The sequence below is a fragment of the Carassius carassius genome, chromosome 24 (assembly GCF_963082965.1).
Source record: "Carassius carassius chromosome 24, fCarCar2.1, whole genome shotgun sequence".
Taxonomy (NCBI): Eukaryota; Metazoa; Chordata; class Actinopteri; order Cypriniformes; family Cyprinidae; genus Carassius; species Carassius carassius.
This window is the reverse complement of record NC_081778.1, coordinates 21,587,379-21,607,408: the sequence shown is the minus strand read 5'-3', so window position 1 is coordinate 21,607,408 and position 20,030 is coordinate 21,587,379. Positions and strand designations below refer to the sequence as shown.

General features: G+C 39.4%; 1 protein-coding gene across 8 annotated transcripts; it reads right to left on the bottom strand.

Annotated features, from left to right (window-relative positions):
- Positions 1 to 2,323: 2,323 nt before the first annotated feature.
- Positions 2,324 to 19,157, bottom strand: LOC132103169 (atrophin-1-like). Of its 8 annotated transcripts, none has more exons than XM_059508043.1 (9): positions 18,868 to 19,157; positions 14,089 to 14,190; positions 13,569 to 13,688; positions 10,759 to 13,484; positions 6,924 to 7,140; positions 5,317 to 6,784; positions 4,360 to 4,503; positions 4,097 to 4,271; positions 2,324 to 3,039 (listed from the first exon to the last, which is right to left on the bottom strand). In XM_059508043.1, exons 2-9 carry the CDS (start codon positions 14,188 to 14,190, stop codon positions 3,006 to 3,008), a joined length of 4,986 nt encoding a protein of 1,661 aa, XP_059364026.1. In that variant the 5' UTR covers positions 18,868 to 19,157; the 3' UTR covers positions 2,324 to 3,005. The 8 variants fall into 8 exon arrangements, with proteins under 8 accessions (XP_059364026.1, XP_059364028.1, XP_059364022.1 ...); XM_059508045.1 differs by having other exon boundaries at positions 13,569 to 13,685; positions 18,868 to 19,156; XM_059508039.1 differs by lacking the exon at positions 18,868 to 19,157 and adding an exon at positions 14,507 to 15,255.
- Between the last annotated feature and the right edge of the window lie 873 nt (positions 19,158 to 20,030).

Sequence of the window (20,030 nt, the reverse complement as noted above, 5' to 3'; positions counted from 1 at the left end):
TGAAGGATTAAAGACACATTGTGCAATGTGACATTTCTGTTAGATCCTGTGCACGGTGGCAAGTTTATTACCATTTAACTCAAACTTTTAGTTTTTTTTTTAAGAGTTGTTAAATGTAAACAAATTGAAATGTTGGACAACCAATGCTATAAAAATGTTTTCTGTTCATTTCAATGAACAAAGATCTCTTGCAAAGATAAGACCTACAAAGCCTATATCTCCCTTCAAAGGCATAACTCAGAAGACCTTAAAAACAGCCATTTACAGTTAGTCACATGGAGAGCCTCAGATTAAAATCAGTGTGGTTATATACCCACAGAGTCACAAATGCTTTTTGTAAATTATTTTTTTTAATTGTACAATAAATAGTTAGGAAATATCAGTTTTAGTAGCATCATGGGATTAATTGAATCAGGACAAAGGTACCCTCACCTCTCACATCTTCACTGAAGTGTGTGTGTGTGTGTCACCATGGTCACCCAGTTGTCTGTGTGTATTTGTGTACTCGTTGGCATTTCCCTCTATAGTTAAACATCTGATGAAACAAATATTTGTGTTGCATAAATGTTAAAAAATGTAATTGTTCCAAAGATTCACTCTATACAATTTGATCTTGCAAGTTTGTGAAATTGGTGGGGTCTCTTTAAATTCTTCACTAACAGAGATCAATAGACTGTTTCTCTTATAAGGTGTAGACATCTATGTATGTAGGGCTTTCTGGCAGACTTATTCAAGGTGTCTAAGAAGTGATTGACCCACTTTTCATTTTTCAACTCCTGAGGCTCAGAAATGTCATATGATGCCTTTAAGTTCTATGAACAATACTAGTTCAATACTCCCAATGGAATATGCTTAAATGACCTGCTTAATAACTATGAACATTTTTTTCCTGCAAGATAAAAATGCACTTTAAAAGCCAGGGTTAGAGTTCTTTTGAATATTATGATGATTTTCGTTGTCCTCTTAGTATTTTATAGAGCTCACCCAGCTTAACAAAAATTTGTTTCAACAATGTTTTGCTATTCGAAATTTTTGGTTAAAATGTTAACAGCACATTTTTTCTTGGCTTTCAGACATAAACCAAGTTATTATGGCAATATTCCATTTTATGAAAATTTACATTATGTCCTAATTTTGCAATTATGGAAACATAACTTTTGAATGTTCTCTGCACATTCTAAAAAAATAAAGTAGCAGCATTTCAAAAACATTACAAAAACAAACATCCAACTACAATTAAAACAGATTTTTTTTTAAAATAATGTATAAAATAGTGATTCCAAGACCCAATAAATGCTGACCAACATCTGTCACTGCAGTGTGAGTTTGCCTTCAGAGACCAGAACTTTGAACTAATATTGTATTAATATTACTGTATGAACATTTGTTCATAACTTTCAGAGAACCTTGACACAACTTTAGGAAACATTATGGTGGTTTACCCCATTAAAATTATAGTACCACACACAAAATCACCTCAGTTTGAGCAAGTTAACATCCAAGCAGGATGTGCACTTGACTATGGGAAAAGAACCTCAAACATGTGTATTTTGTCAAAATGTCCACTGCATTTTTGTAGCAGTGAATGCTTTTCTGGGAAGATATAATTTCTAGAAAGTTTTGGTTGCAAAAAGTTTAAAGCTGAACAACTGTAAAACCCATTCCTTTTCTCTCTCTCTCTCTCTCCTTTATTTAGTCTATTCTTTTCTGTACTGTCTTACATTCTTTCCCCTCCACACTGACTGCTGCTCACTGCAGTGATACAAGTCTGACTCACGCTTGCTGCATGTGTCTCTTATTAGCCACACTTATGCAATTCCTTATGTGTATACAGTACAGTGAAAGAAAGAAGACAAAAGCGTCCTAAGGGTTGCAATATTCTTTGGATACTCTGTACTGAAAGGCCTGTTCTTTTACTACAATGTCTGGATTCTCTGTGGCTTGCATTCAAACAGTTTGCAGCTCCCCATCATGTACAAAACAGGAAGAGGAAACTACACATTGGGTTTGCATCATCAAAAAACAGCGCTTGTTTAGACAATTTTACAATATTAAATGAGACAGCTATACTTCAATGATATCAGGGGACATAATTTCAATTCTGGAAGAGGCAAAATGTTGTTTTCATTATGAATAAACAGAAAATCTAATAATTTAGTGAAATAATAATTTTTGTGGTCACTTTGACAGTAATTGGTAGACATAAATGACTCATATAAGCACAGATACAACAGAAAACAGTAAACGACACATAAAGACTACAGAATTTTTTTTTTTTTATTTCCAGGTTTTTCTCTTTCATTATTTTTTTATCTTGCACCCATACCACGTACCCCCCCACCACCTAAAGGTAGTTAATTCAACATAAAAAATTAAAAATTAACAGTGGTACCATGAAAATGTAAAACAAAATAAAATAAAAAATGTTTATATAATCATATAATTATTAACAAATAAACAACATTAATAATTTTAATAAGAACACATTAAAGGAACATTAAGAAGGTAAGCTGTTCATCTCATGCACCCTTTCATAAACTCTTTCAGAGTGGTAAAGTTTTCCAAAAACATACAAACAGAAAAAAAAAGAACAAGAGTTTTAGCCCATTGGGCTTTTTATATCTAGCTACATGCAAAGACATAAAAGTGAACTTGATTCTTAGACATTCTCTCTGGCATTATGTTGTGTACATAGACTGAACTCCTCTGTCTGGTGTTTGAAATAACACAATAAAAGGAATCTTCCAGGACGTTTGGGAATAACTGTTCAGTGCCACAGTGTCTAGGCTGTATGCCAAAGTTATAAATCTCACCTTTTTTGGAATATACACATTATTTGTTGCACCTGTATTTAAGTTAGTTCAGACTGATATGTCTTCTGATGTCACATCCAAACAACTATCCAGACTTGTTGTCATTCAGTGCTGAATTTAGAAATTATTGTTTCTTTTTTATTTGCATTTCATCCCTTCTTCATTTTCTTGTCTTCATGTCCTCTGTGTTTATCACAGCGTTTTGTCACTCTCTTTCTTTAGGTGGCTGCAATGGAGGGCAAAGGTCAAAGACGAAAGGACAAAAAGACTGCACTGTAGATGTTAAATTTGATGTTGTGTAGGTATGAGCAATTCATGCTTACAGCATTGATGATTTTAATACTGATTATAATAATAAAACTGACAAAAATGTTGTCCTTACGTGTTAATGTTGAATAATTCTTTATAAATAATTTAAAAAATTGAGCCTTTCAAATACAATGATAAATGTCAATAATTACTTATTTTAGCCTCAGATAAAAATGCATATTTACATAGAGGTATTGCTACAGAACAGCAACCACCCACTTTTTCCCATTCGTTTTCTCCACAGAGATTTCAAAAAAGTTCCTTAAAGCATTACAAGCCATAAACCAAACCATCCAGCTCCAACATAAATCACATACTAAAAATTACTTAAAGACAAAGGTACAAAAGGTACTTCTATAATTTTAAGAATATGATACGTTTAATGCAAAATATTATGTAAGCTGTTTTATAGAATAACGAGACTCGATTACATTATTTGAAATACTTTATGGAAATGGAAGTTCCCTGCTGATCCCTTTTTGCACAGTTCTCCTTCCCATGGTAACAGAGATATCTCTAATTCGTGAATGCAAGAAGGATCTCTCTTTACATTTACATTTAGCAGGCGCTTTTATTCAAAGCAACTTACAAATTAGGACAATGGAAGCAATCTAAATCAATAAGAGAGCAATGATATGCAAGTACTATAAGTCTCACTTAGCTTACCACAGTACATACACAAGTTTTTTATTATAATAAAAAGAATACAGATTGAATATAGCAAGCTAGAGTTAGAGGTTTGACTTGTGGCTTCCACAGAATTGCTTATTGTCAGAGGTCAGGATAGCTCTGTCTTGAGAGGTTTACTGTTAAAAATCAATTTCTCTACAAAAAAAAAAAAAAGAATGGGATTTTCTCTTCTGGAAATAAGCAACATCAGTGATACTAATACTGGGTTTGATAGTACATCTAAATATATATAAATCTAATGTTGTGCATTCACATTTATGTGCAGCATACATGTTTGCACTCACCTGTAGTACTCGTCCTGGGTGAGGGAGTGATGGTGGTGGATCCACTGCTGTTCCAGGGCAAGTCTCTGGAACTGAATCTCGGCACTCTGAGCCTGCTGCATCGCCTGGAGCTGGTGTGCTGCAGACATGGACCCACCCAGAGACGAGGACTGGGGCATTTCACGAAAATGACCACCTGTATACAACATGCAAACAAGTGTAGAAATCATGTAACACATAGAACGATGAAATATATCGCAACGGAACATCATCACACCTCTTACCAAAGAGCTGCTGTCGAAGCACCTCGCTGTCAGTGAGGGAGTGTGCCAGGATGGGAGGCCCAAGAGCAGCCCCTGGGTATGGCAGGCGGGCCAGGGGAGACCCTGATGCCAGCGGATCCATCAGGGGGTGTACCCCTCCCGCGGCTGCCACCCAAATACGTAACAAAACAAAAGTGGGAAATTTAATAAGAGTAGCACAGTTTCCCAGTGGCACTGTAGGTAAATTTATGTTGTACAAGAACAGTGCTTTGTACAAGAACAGTCTTATTTCCGAGTGAGTGTATTGTTAAGGTTGCTAAATTTGTTACAGGAAGTGGTATTTTTATGGCTGCTTACAAGAGAGTTCACTTAAAAACAATTTTATTTAGTTGTGTTGTTTCAGATCTACATACTTTTTTTTTTTTCCTTCTGTGTAAAACAAAAATAATTTTTAATCATTTCGTCCTTACATTGAAAGTTAAAGTACAATATAATATTTAGAAATAGCTTCTTTTGTGCTTCACAAAAGAAAGAAAGCAATATAGATCTGGAATGTGAGGGTGAATAAATGACAATTTTTGGGTGAGCCATCCCTTTAATTGTCACTAAATACTTAATATATGAAAAAGACTAAGTAGAAAATATAGATTAACAAATTTGTCATCTGGTTAATTGTATCTAAAAGGAGTACAAATTAAGCAGTTTGATTATATTGTTGTAGTTACAGTCTTTATATGGTGAAAAGTTGAAAATATTTTTAATTGTTAGAAATCCAATAAAATATTTTATATATTTTATACTTAAAATAATTTTAAAACGTCAACATTTTACAAATGTTAAATTTGTACAGGTAAAATCTTGTGTTGTTTTTTCATGTCATCTTTGTCAGAATGATATTTTTAATTTATTGACTTTTTTATGCTGTAATACAGTGTACTGTGTAAAGTGTGAGAGAGAGTATGTGTGTATGGTGAATACCTGTGTCCTGCTGGTGCAGATGTAAGTGAGAGTGAATATGTGAATGTTGGTGGTGATGAGGAGTCACGTTCAGCATCTGTAGTCGACCAAGAGAATCTCCTCCTCCTGTGCCTCCTGCCGCTGCTGTACCTCCTCCTGCTGCTCCTCCACCTGTCCCTGCCCTTTCCCTATCCCTCTCTCGCTCCCTCTCTGTGGCAGGCATCACTCTCTCCCTTTCCCTCTCCACGCTCCTTGCACGTTCGGTACTGGGAGGAGTGCGAACGGGGGTGGGATATCGTTCAGAGGGCGTAGCCTGAGTTGGTAGGGGTGGGGGCTGACAAGAAGGGTGTGTATTTGGAAATGTAGAATGTGGAGAGGAGTGATGAAGAGATGAGGCTGTTGGAGGAGGAGGTGGTGGGGGAGGAGGTTGAGGGGGAGGGGCGGGGGCTGCTGGTGTCACTGGGGCTCCTGCAGAAGCCTGGTTGGTGGGGAGTGTGGCTGGGAGAATAGAGGAGGTGGGTGGGATTGACAGAGATGGAGGAATAGGATTTGGATTCCTAGCTGTTGCAGTCAAAGCTTGAGGGGGCGGTGCAGGAGGTGGAGTAGTACCATAAAGGGCAACCTCATTACCAGTAGCTCCACCTCCAGCCCCACCACCCAACAGCAAGGAGTGTGAGTGTGTGTGCGAGTGTGCATGTGACAAAGCTATTGCTGGGTCAGCTAAGGCTCCAGCTGTATAGACACGCTCCTCGCTCTTAAACTCAAATCCTGGCTTCATGCGCTCTCTTTGAGCAGCTACAGCATGAGGGAATCCCACTCCTCCAAACCCCACCCCAGCCAACCCACCAGGCCCGGGACCAGGCCCTGGATGAGCAGGGCCTCCCTCCAGTCCACCCCCATACAAGAAGCCCAGAATGGCAGCAGCGGTGGCAGCATCGGCTGGAAGGTGGTGGGGATGGGTGAGAGCTGGGTTTTGGAATTGGGACAGGAAAAATGAAGGATGCACATGCGGATGAGGGTTAGCATGTGCGTGTGCATGTGGATGAGGGTGGTGGTGAAGGTGGGGATGGTGAAACTGTGCACGGCTGGCAGCACCCAATGGAGACATGGCATGAGGTCGGGCATACTCACTCAGGGTTCTGAGGGCTGGGGTATCAGGCCCCAAGTATGGACCCCCAAGCCCAATGCCAAGAGCACCCTGAGGGCCTCCAACAACTGGAGAGCCCCCTGCCATGGAAGGAAGGAGAAGAGAATGAGGAATGGAATGAGAGAGAGAGTGATGCAGAGGATGAGAGGGGTGAATGGAGTGGGGGTGTGAGGCATGGTGGGCAGGGTGGTGCTGTGGATGGGCTGCTGGGTGTGTTGGGTTCACAGAGGATGAGGAAGATGAAGGGTCTAAAAGGATGGAGGATGAAGGAGGAAAGTAAAGCGAAGAGCCCTGACGTGTGGCTGTAGCTCCAAATCCTGCACTTGTGCCACTGTCCTTCTGCTACAAAGAGAAACATGTTAATTAAAAATCTGACAAGTATTATGTAAAGAATCTAGCAACTACAGAAAAACTAAACAAAAAACCTGAGATTACGGAAATAATTTTTGCAATGCTGCTAACAAGCTCTGCTGTCTCTTACCTGAAGATGTCTGTCCAGGTCTCTCTCTCTCTCCTTTTCTCTCTCTCGTTCCCGCTCTTTCTCTCGTAGGTCTCTCGCTCGCTGTTCGACCTCTCTACGAGCACGCTCTATGGCCTCATTTCTCTTCTTCCAAAGCTTGGAACCATCAAGTGGAACAAACAGAACATCACTACGGGCACAAGAGTTCCCACTACCCCGGTCAAGAACCCTGTGGAACCTGAAACCGAAGAGGTTTTATCTTTTCCATTAGGTGAAATCATCAAACATGTCAATACTTTCAAAAACAACACATTTCAAGTGGAGCCAAGTTGTGTGTTATATCAGTTAGCACAAGTTATCTTCTCATCCATTGTGTTTCCGACAATTGATTATTGGTTTCTGTACATGTCAAAACCTGTTTCACACCTGACCAATAGCCAATATAAAAGTGATGTTGTAAGATTTACCTTAATTTATTTTACACAACCATAGTAAGCTAGTTAAACTTTTATTCAATACATTGAGAAAGTATGGCTGAAACAACACACAGTTATGTAGAAGGCTGTCAGCCAATAATATGATATTAAATGATATATCAACCAATAACATGACACCATTATATTGTGCATCTCTATTTTTAATATCAATTGTAGGGCTGTGCGATATGGACAAAAAAAAACCTATCACGATTTTTTGATCAATTTTGCAATTTCGATTTTAATCACGATTTTGACACACACAGACATGCTTTACAGTCATAAGTGCATTCAGTATAAATTTTATTTCCAAAAGAAAACCAATGAGAGCTTTATCAAATGTCTCTAGAACAGACATAAGTCAAAATAATCACTAAGATGTCAAACAAAATGTCTAGACATATGGAAAAAAATTTAATAAAATAAAACCGTGTTCAAGGTTTTTCTTGTTTTTTTTTTGCCATGCATTGGTCATAGAGCTCACTGTAGCGGTGCCTCAGGTTCAGAAGCAGCAACGAGAGTGCATTATTGTAACGTGAAAGCACTTTAAAATCATGCGCGAGCGCGAATCTATCCACTCGCACCAGTGATGCGTGGGTCAATGTATTAATAACCCGCACCCGACCTACATTTTCAACTAACCCGCCCGCAACTCGGACCGCAAAAAAATTAAAATAAAATATTGTACCCGACCCGGTTCCTGACCCGCAATTTTATAAAAGCAGTAAATGCTCATCGTAGCATCATTGGGCCATAGGAACGTAGGCAAAACTAACTAGGCAAAAAAAAAAACTTAATATATTATAATTTTGTCAAGAATTATAAAAAATCGTCAGTAAGCTCATAATTTGTACTAAAATAGTCTAGTCTGGCTATGTCTATTTGTATGTTTCTGCATGCAAGGTCAGCAGACAGCGAGGTTCGGGTTTGTTCCGATCAGGGGTGCGTTTCCCGTACAACGACGTAGCTCGCAGGTTAACCACCATAGTATGATGCATCGTTATGAAAACGAACGACCTAGTCACGACTGTTTCCCGAAACCATGTTACCTGTGTCGCAGATCCATGGTTCAAACTCATAGACAGTAAAAGAAATGGACACAGCGACCCCATTGGAACTCAATTGAGACGAGTGAAGCCCATTTTTAGCCATTTTTTGCACTTCCGTTTCTGACGCGCAGACTCAAACTAAGCTTGATGACGTCAGCAACCTGTCTGACAGATGTAAATTTTCTAGTGGCTGTGCGTGCAAACTGCCATCGTTAATCTTGCAGAGACTGCGAGCTTGAGCGGGGAGTTCTTTGCCATGAGTGAGCAGGAGTAAGTATTCTGATTAATTATTTTTTATAGTATTTTAAAATGTAACGCCAGTACGCCATATTAAGTTAATTGCCTGCGAGCTACGTTGGTTTGAGCCGTCGTTCTTCTTCTTCTTCGACCTAATGGCTGACTGGAGACATGAGCACATACCGCCACCTACAGTAATTTGGTTTTATTTTCTCTTTTCTTTGACTCGAATTACGCTTTTGAAATGACGTTACGTAGGAGTCGAGTATTAACCAATCATTCGTTTGTTCTGCAATACATTATACACACGGAGTTAAAAATGTGCTCTTTTCTGATCCCAATGTCAATAATTTCACAATTTCAGATAAATACTATTTCTTATGTAATATTGATAGGCTACATAACCACAATTGAAAAAAGATGGGTTTTGAAAAACTGTGATGTAATATTTTGGCCATCCTGGGGCCTGTTGCAATGGAAGGATCCTTGGAGATATAGATACATGTGCATCAACCAGTTCTTTGCCTTCAAAGTCCAGGCCTCCAATATCAGGCCCTCTCCAGTCTGGCCCTTCAACATCAGGCTTCACATCTTCAGAGGGCAATAAGAAGAAACAATGCTTTAAATTCAGTTGTTAGCTACACTGCATTATTATGCTGTTGGAAATGTATGGAGGTGGTGGGTGATGGCCTAATGGGTGAGTGATGGAAGCACACATGACTCTTTTGTGTGGGCCACTTCTGCAGTTTGCAGGTGGTTGAAGAGGGTGCATGGCTTTGCTGATAGCTGGCTGCTGGAGACATGTCCTCTTCGCCCATACGTCCTGTCACCTGTGCAGCATCCAGCCACCACTGCAGTTTAAACCATTTGTTTAATCTGACATAATTTCTGTTAAATATTTGGTTTCTTTGCTGATATGCATTAAATGAACACTTAAAAACATTTAAAAAAACTTTTGCAAACAGTGTACACCGTCTCTCTTTCTCTCTCTCTCTCTCTCTCTCTATATATATATATATATATGTATTCACACACAAACACATTTATAGAGAGTATTCTATATTTTAATTCTGTAAAAACAACAAAATCACTCACTTATTTATACATTTTTTTTGTTACTTTATTTAGGTACATTCATTTAAAATTAAAAATTAATTTACTATAAAAATACTGCAATTTGAGTGTTAACATTTTATATAAGGGAAAACCTCTAACACACTGTTTTACCAATATTGTTATATGAGACTTATGTATTTTGGAATGTTTTTACAAAGATAACTCACTTGACAAACTCATCGTTTCTTCGCACAAACGAAACAATGACTGCGTTCTAATCGGCAAGATTAATGCTTTCAGAGGGCACTTCGAAGGGAGAATAATCGCGAGGGCCACGCTGCTATATAGTTTCAAACTGAATTTGTAATAATAATAAAAAGGCAAATTATGTAATAAACTTGTAATAAAGTCTTTTAAATCACTCAAAGTGGATGGTGAAATCTTCTAAAGGAATAGGGCATAGGGTCGATAACTCTGAATAAAACACAGCCCAGGTGCGGCGCAATCAATGACGTCGACACAGCAAACTAACGAAGAACTATGCCTCTAACCACAGGTGGAGAGCTGTCGTTCCAACGACACAAGTTTGCGATGCAGTTTGCGAATGTTCGTTTGAACTATGGTTTCAGGAAACACCGAATCGTTCAACTACGTTGGTAACGACAGAACTTGCGACCATAGTTGGCTAACGATGCTTTTGGGAAACGCACCCCTGATCCGTTAACATGGGCTCGAAAAAAAAGGCTACGCATCACAGACAGTGTGTGTGAACCTGGAGTTAGGCATATGCCAAGTCTGCTCTGTTCTCGCGCTCCACTTAGGCGCGCTGCATCCTGATTGGTTCAGATAACATACTGCGGGAGGTCGGGGCTGCAGAAAATCGTGCTATAAAGTGATTTAGAAATCGCGCGATTTCGAAATTATTCCGATTTCGATTTATCGCACAGCCCTAATCAATTGCATGATCTGTTTGTACTGTTAATTCACCCATTTATGATGCTTTATTAGGTTTCATTTTAGTGAAACACCTAGTCTTACCGAGCTGATTGGCTGGCATGAATTGGAATGTCAACAGGTTTTGGTTCTGGTGAAGGACTTAGGAGAACTGGAGGAGGGCTCTCCAACTCCTCCCTCTCCTCTACTGGCTCCTCCTTGATGACAGGTGGTGGCACAGATCCAGAAGTTAAATCAAAGCGACCATCTACTCCAACAGATGTGCTGGGGGTTGAAGCAGTGTTGTTAAGACTGGGATTATTGAGATGTGGTTGTACTTTAGTGTTTTGAGGAGAGTGCAATATTGATGGGGTGCTAGTGCTATTGCTGTTGTTGGGAGCATTGCCATTAGTGTTGCTATTTCCATGGTTACTGTTGCCATGGTAAGAGCTACAGAAAGGAGTATGACTGCTTAAAGTGCCAAGGTAAGGAGTAGGCCTGCAACCTGATGAACAAGAGGTGGATACACCTGATGCAGGAAGTGGTACAGAAGGAGCAGAGGTTGAAGGAAAAGGAGTAAACCCTCCCATAGGATTGGTTGAGGGACTGGAAATAGGAGAGAGTGGGGTTGGTGGAGTCTTATTCGATGAAGAATATGGGCCCTGTCGAGCATGATTGCCTGGAAAAGATGTAATAGATGTTGGCTGACAATGTGAACTAGTGGAGGGTGGTGGAGGGGCAGGGGGAGGGGGAGGGGGATAAGAAGTAGAGTTTGGATGACCAGGTCCAGAACCACTTGATTTAGGAGAAAGGGATTGAGGGTGATTGCGATTTGAATGAAGAGTAGATGTAATGTTGTCCTTTTCCCTCTCTCTGTCTCTGTGCTGCATAGACGAGGCTGTCTGGCCAGGATAGTGAGGGTGATGTGGAAGTGGAGGTCCTCCAGGATACTCCCGAGTAAGATTTGGGGCCAGTCCAGGTGGGCTCGGGAACTCCCTTGGCACACCAGAAAGTGGGACAGAAGAAGAGGTTGATCCAGGGGGTGGGTAAGGATCGTTTGACCCTGGAGGAGGGTACTCTCTTAAATAGTGTGGAGGGGGAGGAAGGTCTGCAGTATTGGAGGGTGTTTGGGGAGCCTGTACTTGTAATGTCTGCTGCACATTTGCATCTATTGGAGAGGGATAGTCTCTGCTTGTGGGGATGGAATTTGTAGAGGGAAAGGGAGGATGACCAGAGCTGTTTTGTGGTGAACTGGCTGGGTCACGGTTCACCAGGGTCGCTGACGGTAAAGCAGATGATGGGGCTCCTACAGGTGCTTGGTTGGCATTACCAACATAACTGTTAATCCCTGCCTCCCTAGCTTGAACTGCTAAATCTCCCCACCTACTCTCCTTGTCTCTTGGATTAAATCCACCCCCTCCAGTGCTTTCAGTTCCAAACTCTTTGCCCTGTGCTTGAAGCTGCTGGTTTTGCAAAGGAAACTCCCTCCCAGTTCCTCGTTCCCGATCTCTAAAGCCTGGTCCATATTCCCGACCACTCTGTGGTCCTACTGGTCCATCCCGGTTTGCACTATAATCTCTGTTCTGTCCAAGTACTGGGTTCCCAAAATCCCGGCCCAAATTAGAGTTGGGTCCTCCACCACCAGAAATGCTACCACAGATGCTACCACTGCTGCTGTTTGCATTGCTACTGCTATTATTTACAGGGAAGTCTCTGTTGCCAAATTCCCTCCCACCCCTCTCCCGCTCAGCTGCAGTGCTATACCTGGGCAGGAACTCTTTGTGTGGATGGGGATGAGGGTGAGACAAGTAAGGTGGGTGGGAGGAGTGTCGGGTGGACGAAGGAGAATTGTACACAGAGGGCAGCTGTTGCTGCACTGGGGGCTGCTGGCTTGGATGTGTGTGGTGGTTACCTGGGTAACGCACATATCCCCAGTTGCCAGGACAACTAGAAGGAGGTCCCCCTGACCAGCTGGTGGGGGTGTAATGGTGAGTGTTGGGAGGAGGAGGTGGCTGGGGAACGGCACTAGCTTGTGGAAGCAAGGAGGGTGGAACAGACTTATCACCTTTCTCTGGCTTGTCTGCTTTACTTTCCCCACCTGGAGCATTCTGCCCCACCTCTAGAGGTTTCAGGGCAGGTGGAGGTGGGAGTGTTGGTCCATGGCTCATATTTGAATTCCCATGGGAATATTCAGCTCCTCCCACCCCAGGTTTCCCACACTGAGTGCTTGTTTTAGAAGGGATGCGACTGCAGGTGTGTAGAGTCTCGGGACCACCAGGACCTGTATACTCCACTTTGTTTGGAAGTTTGGAATCTAGGGGAAAGTATGACTTCCTGTTGCTACTTGCATCACTTGCATTGTCCACCATTCCACGATGAGATGTATAGAGGGATGATGAGGACTTTAAGGAAGTTAAATCTCCCTCCGTTCCTCCCTCACTGTCCCTCTGCTCCTCTGGTCTGCCATCCTCACCTCTCCCTGAGCCTCTCCCTGAGCCTCTCCGATCCTCTGCTGCACATTTTGATGTCCCTCCATCTTTGTTTTTATCACCCTGCTTTGGGGAATCTGGAGATTCAGATTCAGAATCCAAACTGGCCAAGGGGGAAGCAGAGAGACTCGGAGAAGACGATCGATTGTCCTGGTCAATGTCCCGTCCACTGCTTATGCTGCTGCTACTATTGGCTAAGCTGCCTCCAGCTGAGCTCCGACTGCCTTGTGATTGGCCGTCGTCATTGTCACTTTCTCTTGATTGACTGTTGCTTGACGTTGGAGGTGGAGCTGAAGTCGGAGTGTTAGTTGAAAGGGGTGGGGCTGGGGGATTGGAGGAGTCCTAGCGGCAAAATCAAATATTATATTTATAAAAAATTTCAATCTTATGGAATTTTATTCCGTGTTCCTAAAATGTTACCAGTACCTGGACTTTCTGTCTTTTGGGCGGCGGCACATGCTGCTCTCCTTCACTTTCTGATGAATCATGGCCTTGAGATTGCCGGCTGAAACGTCCAACAGCCAATTCCTCTCCGGCAGTTCTCTGCTTAATAGTATAATTTTTAATCATGATGTGAGGCAGCTACATTTTTATATTTAGTATAAAAAACAACAAAAGAAAACAAACAAAAATTTGCTCACAAACCCATAAGTCCACAAGAGAATGCAAAACATCCAATAGAATTTCATAAAACACAACACATACTGAAAATGCACATTAGTGTCGAATACTTTGAAAAAGACTGATCATGGACATTCAGTATAAGGTAATCCAAACTCTATGAGACATGAAAGAATCCAGTGACAGAAATAAGAACAAAAATAAAAGAGGTGGACCAAGGATGAGGTTATCAAAGATGAAGAAACTAGGACAATAGAGAAGATCATAAAAAATTCATTAAGATAATTAAAGACAGGAGGAGGAAAATACAATACTGTTATCTTACCGTTTGCCTTTCATTGCGCTCTGCTCGGGAGGGGCTGGGGTGTGGACGTCTACCCCTCCTTTCTTCACTGCCCCCTCTCCTGCGTCCACTGCGAGCGGGCATCTGTGGCCATGCCCAATATAACCGAGGGAGGGCAAATACAAACATAAGAAAGAGAAAGAAAGACAGCATGACAAAATTACAGCAACAAGACAAAAACAGATAAAGTGACAGAAAAGGATTAGGAACTAAAAGTATGTTGTTGAAATACTAAGTAGAAAAATACTATTTTAATAAATGGTATGATCTACTATGGATATCAAAATACTTTTTAATAATAGATACAAGAGCACTTAAAATGGTTCTGACTGACTTAAAGACTTATATCTACACATGGTCTACCTTTTATTCTGTTCTCAGTATGCGGTAATGCCCTCACCGATTCTTTGTTGGTTCGGGTCTTCATGACTAGAACTCTATGTGGTCCATTCCTTCCAGTCAGCCATTACAGAAAGTGGGAGTGTGACCACAATCAGGACGGTTAGCCTACAGGCTGCCTATCATAGCATTAAATCTTTAAGACCTGGGGGAACAGAGTGAATACCACTGAAGTCAAAGTAAACTTTCCCATAGCATTAGTATAATAAATATAATACTTGTTTTTCTATTTGTTATCAGATAATTAAAATCTATCAATGCTACTAGGAAAAGGTAAATTGTTTATTTAATTCCCTTCTATTGTAATATTAAGGGGTGATGAGATTGGTCTACTTTAAGTGCAAAATTATAATCAATTACATTTGTGATTAAACAATCTGTAATCAGCACAATGTCTACAGCATAGACACTAAAACATTATACTATTTGCAGTAACAGAGTTGGGGAACAATAATGCTATACAGTAACTGTTGTACAGTTAGTAAAATATTTTTGTGTGGACTGCATGGTACTTCAGAGGGTTTGTGGTACTCTGAAGCTGAGCTTCAGTCATCAATGTTGAATGGAGCTCTGGAAAAACCATCCACTGCAGCCAACATAGGGAGAGGCACTGCTTACACCAAAAGATCAACATACACACAACACTCTAAATGTAACATGCACAGAACTACATACTTAATATTCAAATACACTCATGTATGTACATAAATACTTAAAAATACATGATTTACACTATGCAGTAAGAAAAAGTTTCCAATTACATTTCAAGGTGTTAAATGTTAATTCAAACACCCCTTTAATGTAACAGAAACTGTCGAAATATTCTCTGTGCAGAAATCCTTACCACTTATCAGAGAGTATATTTTAACTGAAAGGATATAAATATATATATATATATATATATATATATATATATATATATATATATATATATATATATATATATATATATATAATTATTATTTTTGTTTTCTTTATTCTCGTTTCTAGCCTGCCTCACTGACAGCAATTTAATTTTAATTTTGAGCACAGATATTTTTCTTGAATAATGATACAATTATAATCTGACAATATTGGGCTAATTCAAACCCAATCGCTTACCAACGATGCAAGAATGCACTGACATACAATAACATTGGTAATTAACCTCATCACAGTCGTAGTAAATCGTTTTTCAAATTCTGAGGCACATGTCAGCGTTTTGAATACATGACCCATATTCTAAACATAACCAAGAGAGACACTACATTTTTTTATGAGAAAACAAGCTGACAACTCCCACTTGTTTGAGAGAGAGAGAGAGAGAGAGAGAGAGAGAGAGAGAGAGAGAGAGAGAGAGAGAAATTATTAGATGGAGACAAAAAGATACATAGTGTTGGTGGGAGGTTAAGTAAGCCACTCCGGTATTTCAAATCAGCCTCTACCCTTTCCCTCTCTCTTTTACACACACACACACACACACACACACACACACACACACACACACACACACACACACACACACACACACACTTCATTTATTGTGAATGAGACTATATTTAGCACACTAACAGACTGTGAAGTGAGTGAGTGTATTTAGCGCAGCCTTCAAAATTGCAAAATGTACATTTACACCCAAAGCACTGAACACAAGAGAAAAACAACATCTCTGATGAACATTACATATACACAGATTTACAGGCTGCTGACAACCAACAGAGTGAATACTAGGGCTACTCCATTATGTCCACAATTTAAAAAAATACTCATTTGTAAAACAAGAATTAATTCTAGTGCTAAACACAAAGACTGCACCTTGTGTGTATCATATAAATGTAAAATCAACATATTTGTGATCCAATATCCAAATGACAAACAACAAAAAATGCCAGCACTCTGTCTACTGGTGAACCTTTATTCAGTCCATTACCAAAATCATGGCCAAGCTCCATGCATACCAAAAGCCTTCCACTCTCCCACTGCAAACACATGCATCTAAGTAATCAGTAATACCTTCATTACAGTACAGTATATACATAAAGGCACACAACATATGGCAAGCAATTTAAACATTTTTTTTTACTAGTATCTATTTCGATGTTATTAGTACTTATTTGTTAAATATTAATAATTATTAGTGACTAGTATCTTTTTTAGTTTACTAACTGTTCATTAGATACTACTACTATTCTTTTTCTACTAGACACAACACAAATTGTAAAGTTACTGGTACAAGTTAGTCTGTTGTTCCTGATAACAAATGGCTAATTTTTGTCATTTAATCTTGTAAGGGACTGTACTGTAGTTTAGATATCAACTATTCACTTCTGACTAGCGTTGGGTACAGAAAACCCGTGAATGCAGTAATTATACAAATAACAATACCCAACCCTATTTCTGACTACATATTCCAGTTGTAACTATTATTACTTATTTCAATATTTGCTTGGTTTCAGTTTTACTAGTATCCATTTATAAGATACTAGTATTAATAAATTAGAATTTATAATAATCGACTAATTTAAAGTCATTATAAAGTCATTATAATCTGTAATTATGTCCCCATTGGATGCAACAAATGCCTCATTTATAATGGGTTTTAATGTTTTTGTCTCGTTGCTCCATTTCCATCACACACGTGAGGTATTCGGCCAATCACAATTCACTGGATAGCTAGAAAGGTGGGGCATAAAGGAGAAACAATAATATAAACTATGTGGAAAATAATGTGTTTTTTTAACCTTAAACCGCATAAACACATTTCAATACACCAAATAATGTTCTTTTTAGCAACATCATATGACCCCTTTAATGCAAGTTCAACTTTTTTCTTTTTAATGTTTTGAGACTTTATGGTGGGGTTTTCCCCATCCCACTGAATCTCATGTTTTTAAATGAAAAATGTACTGTGTGATTGGCTTGTATTAAACAATGCATACTTACATGATGCGGTTTTGTTTATAATTGTTTAAGCAACTTAATTTTATTCAGTTTATAAACATTTTAAACACTATGCACTTTTTGCAAAGATTTTCATGTTATTTTATTGCTTTGACTAAACATGCATTAGGAATATTTTGCTTGATGCACCCTCTTGTGGCGTCAGGAGACAGGCCAAAAGCTTTTCCCCCCAACTGAAATTATGCATTTTAAATTAAGAAATAATTTGAATATTTATCATATCATCTAAGTACAAAAGCCGAATTTAGTTTTTCAGCCATTTTAGCAGCAAAAGAATTTAGTCCGATTTCTTTTCTCACTAGCTGCAACTGTTTTTATATTTCTGAGTAATGAGCAACAAGAATGGCTACTTCACAGTTCAATAAAAAAAACAAATCTTACAAGTAATAGACGGATTATACACTAGTGTCTAAAAAGTAGGCACTGGTTTCTATTCAGGTAGTACTAGAAAATTTTTATTAAATGCTTATAACTATTTGAACATTATGAATGATGTCAAATACATATTATTACCTAATTAATATAGTTACTAGTAAAAATGACATATAACAGCAACAGCTGCAATACATACTAGATACAACCCAATATAAGTGAATATTTAAGCACAATCAATGTAAAAATTTTTTAACAAATTACGCAATTTGTTACTAGTAACAAGGGAATAGTAACTTTTCAATGCTGAGATAAATACTAGCATGTAATGGATAAATACTAGTATCTAGTACTAATAAAACAGAAAAATATACTGTTCACAACACTGGATTACTAGTAACGCTAATATAAAAGAGTACTAGTTAAAATAAAAAAATATTATATAAAGTATGTTAGTTTTAAGGAATAAATGTTTAAATGGCTTGCCACACACAACATCACAAATCTGTCCCCTTCTCATACACATAACGCACAAATATAGTTGGAATTAGCTTTGTTTTTGAATTCTTTTGCAAGTAAAAGCACAATGGCAAAAAGGTAGGGTGAGTTAGACACCCGAAGGTGCATCATCGCTCGGCCACGCACCGCAGCGTTCCTTTCTTCCATTCTTCTGCTGCTTGTTATTGATACGCATGCAGAGGCAGTGCTTTACTGTACTAACTGGACGACCTCTGGATTACAGTTCTCAGACAATGCACTGCACATTCAATCCTGACAAGACGAGGAGAAAGGGTCGCGAATAACCCCCACCCACTCCTTTCCTTCTCATATGAGGAAGATTTGGGATCAGAATGGCGAATGGCATTCTTGTCGAGCTATGTGGAATGTGAGCACTCGAATCCTGCGCGGTTACGCACCCCTATTTGCAAAATTATTTCAGCCCAATCTATGCATATCAGTAAAGCACAAAGACGGGAGTGCGATGAAGGGGGGACCATCTGAGAATGACCAAAGAGTCAAATATAAGCATCCATTTTCTCCTCTTCTTACCTATAATATCCAGCGATGCGTATCTCCCTTTCTTTTTCTCTCCTGCTGCTGTTCGTACTGTACATTGACCTACACGCGTTCAAACATACAGGCAACTCGATGCAAGGAAAGATTTACATTGTTGCGGCTTCGCAAATAACGCAGTTTTCCCAGCCGCTCCCCTAAAATCGGTGCAGAAAACGGGGTGCAGCAGAAGACTGTACAAATTGATGCGTACGTTTGAGTCTTCCCCACCCCCCTTTCTTTCTGCCCCTCTCCCGCTCCTCTGTCAAGACGACTCGCACTCTTTTGCAGTCTGTACGAGGACAAATCTTCACGGAGGGGTGAGCGAGGGACGCACGACCACTCAAGGGTGAGAAGGGGCGTGATTTTCCTTATTCTTCAGGGAAAATGGCAAGGTAGGAAAGGAAAGACAAGGAAAAAGGAATGAAGAAAGCTGTTGAGATAAGGGTATCTATTCATTATGTAAATTACCGCTTAGTAAATTGTCGATTTACATCACTTAATTAAGGAAATTAACCTAGAACTGCTTGATTAGGTAATGGGCACTAATTGGGCCTAATTGTAGTACCTTAATGAGGTAGGGGTGCCATTGCTCCTACAAAGTTATTATTTGAAATTTTGTTCATCAGAACCTAAGCATCCATGTTCCATGAGGCTTATTTCAAATATACAGATTTGAAAAATGCATGAAATCAAAATGGACCCCGTTTACTTTCATAAAGCAAGTTTCTGGTCATATATTTCCAAACACGAAAACAGTTTGACTTTGTAACTTTAGTCAAAATATAACGCCTTGCTCTTTCTGTGAAACTACTTTCCTTTCGCTGATGTCATGAAGGCCGCACTGGTTAGCTAGGGATTGTTTTAGGAAACTTACAATCAGTCTGGCTTCATTCTGGCATTCTCCCACTAGTCTCCAACAAATTAGGTTTCATTAATATAAAAGGGCCACCAACATCCCTAAAATCTGACAATACTAAATTGCTCTTAATAAGCTAAAATCACACTGGCTGGTCTAGCAAATGTGCGTCCTGCAGTAAATAAACAAGCTTTTCACTATTCCAATAGCAATTCACAAATCGCTTTAAGGTGTCTTTACACACTTTACTCTTTACACACTTTACACTTAGCTTCTCTGCTGCCTTTGCATTGTAAAGATG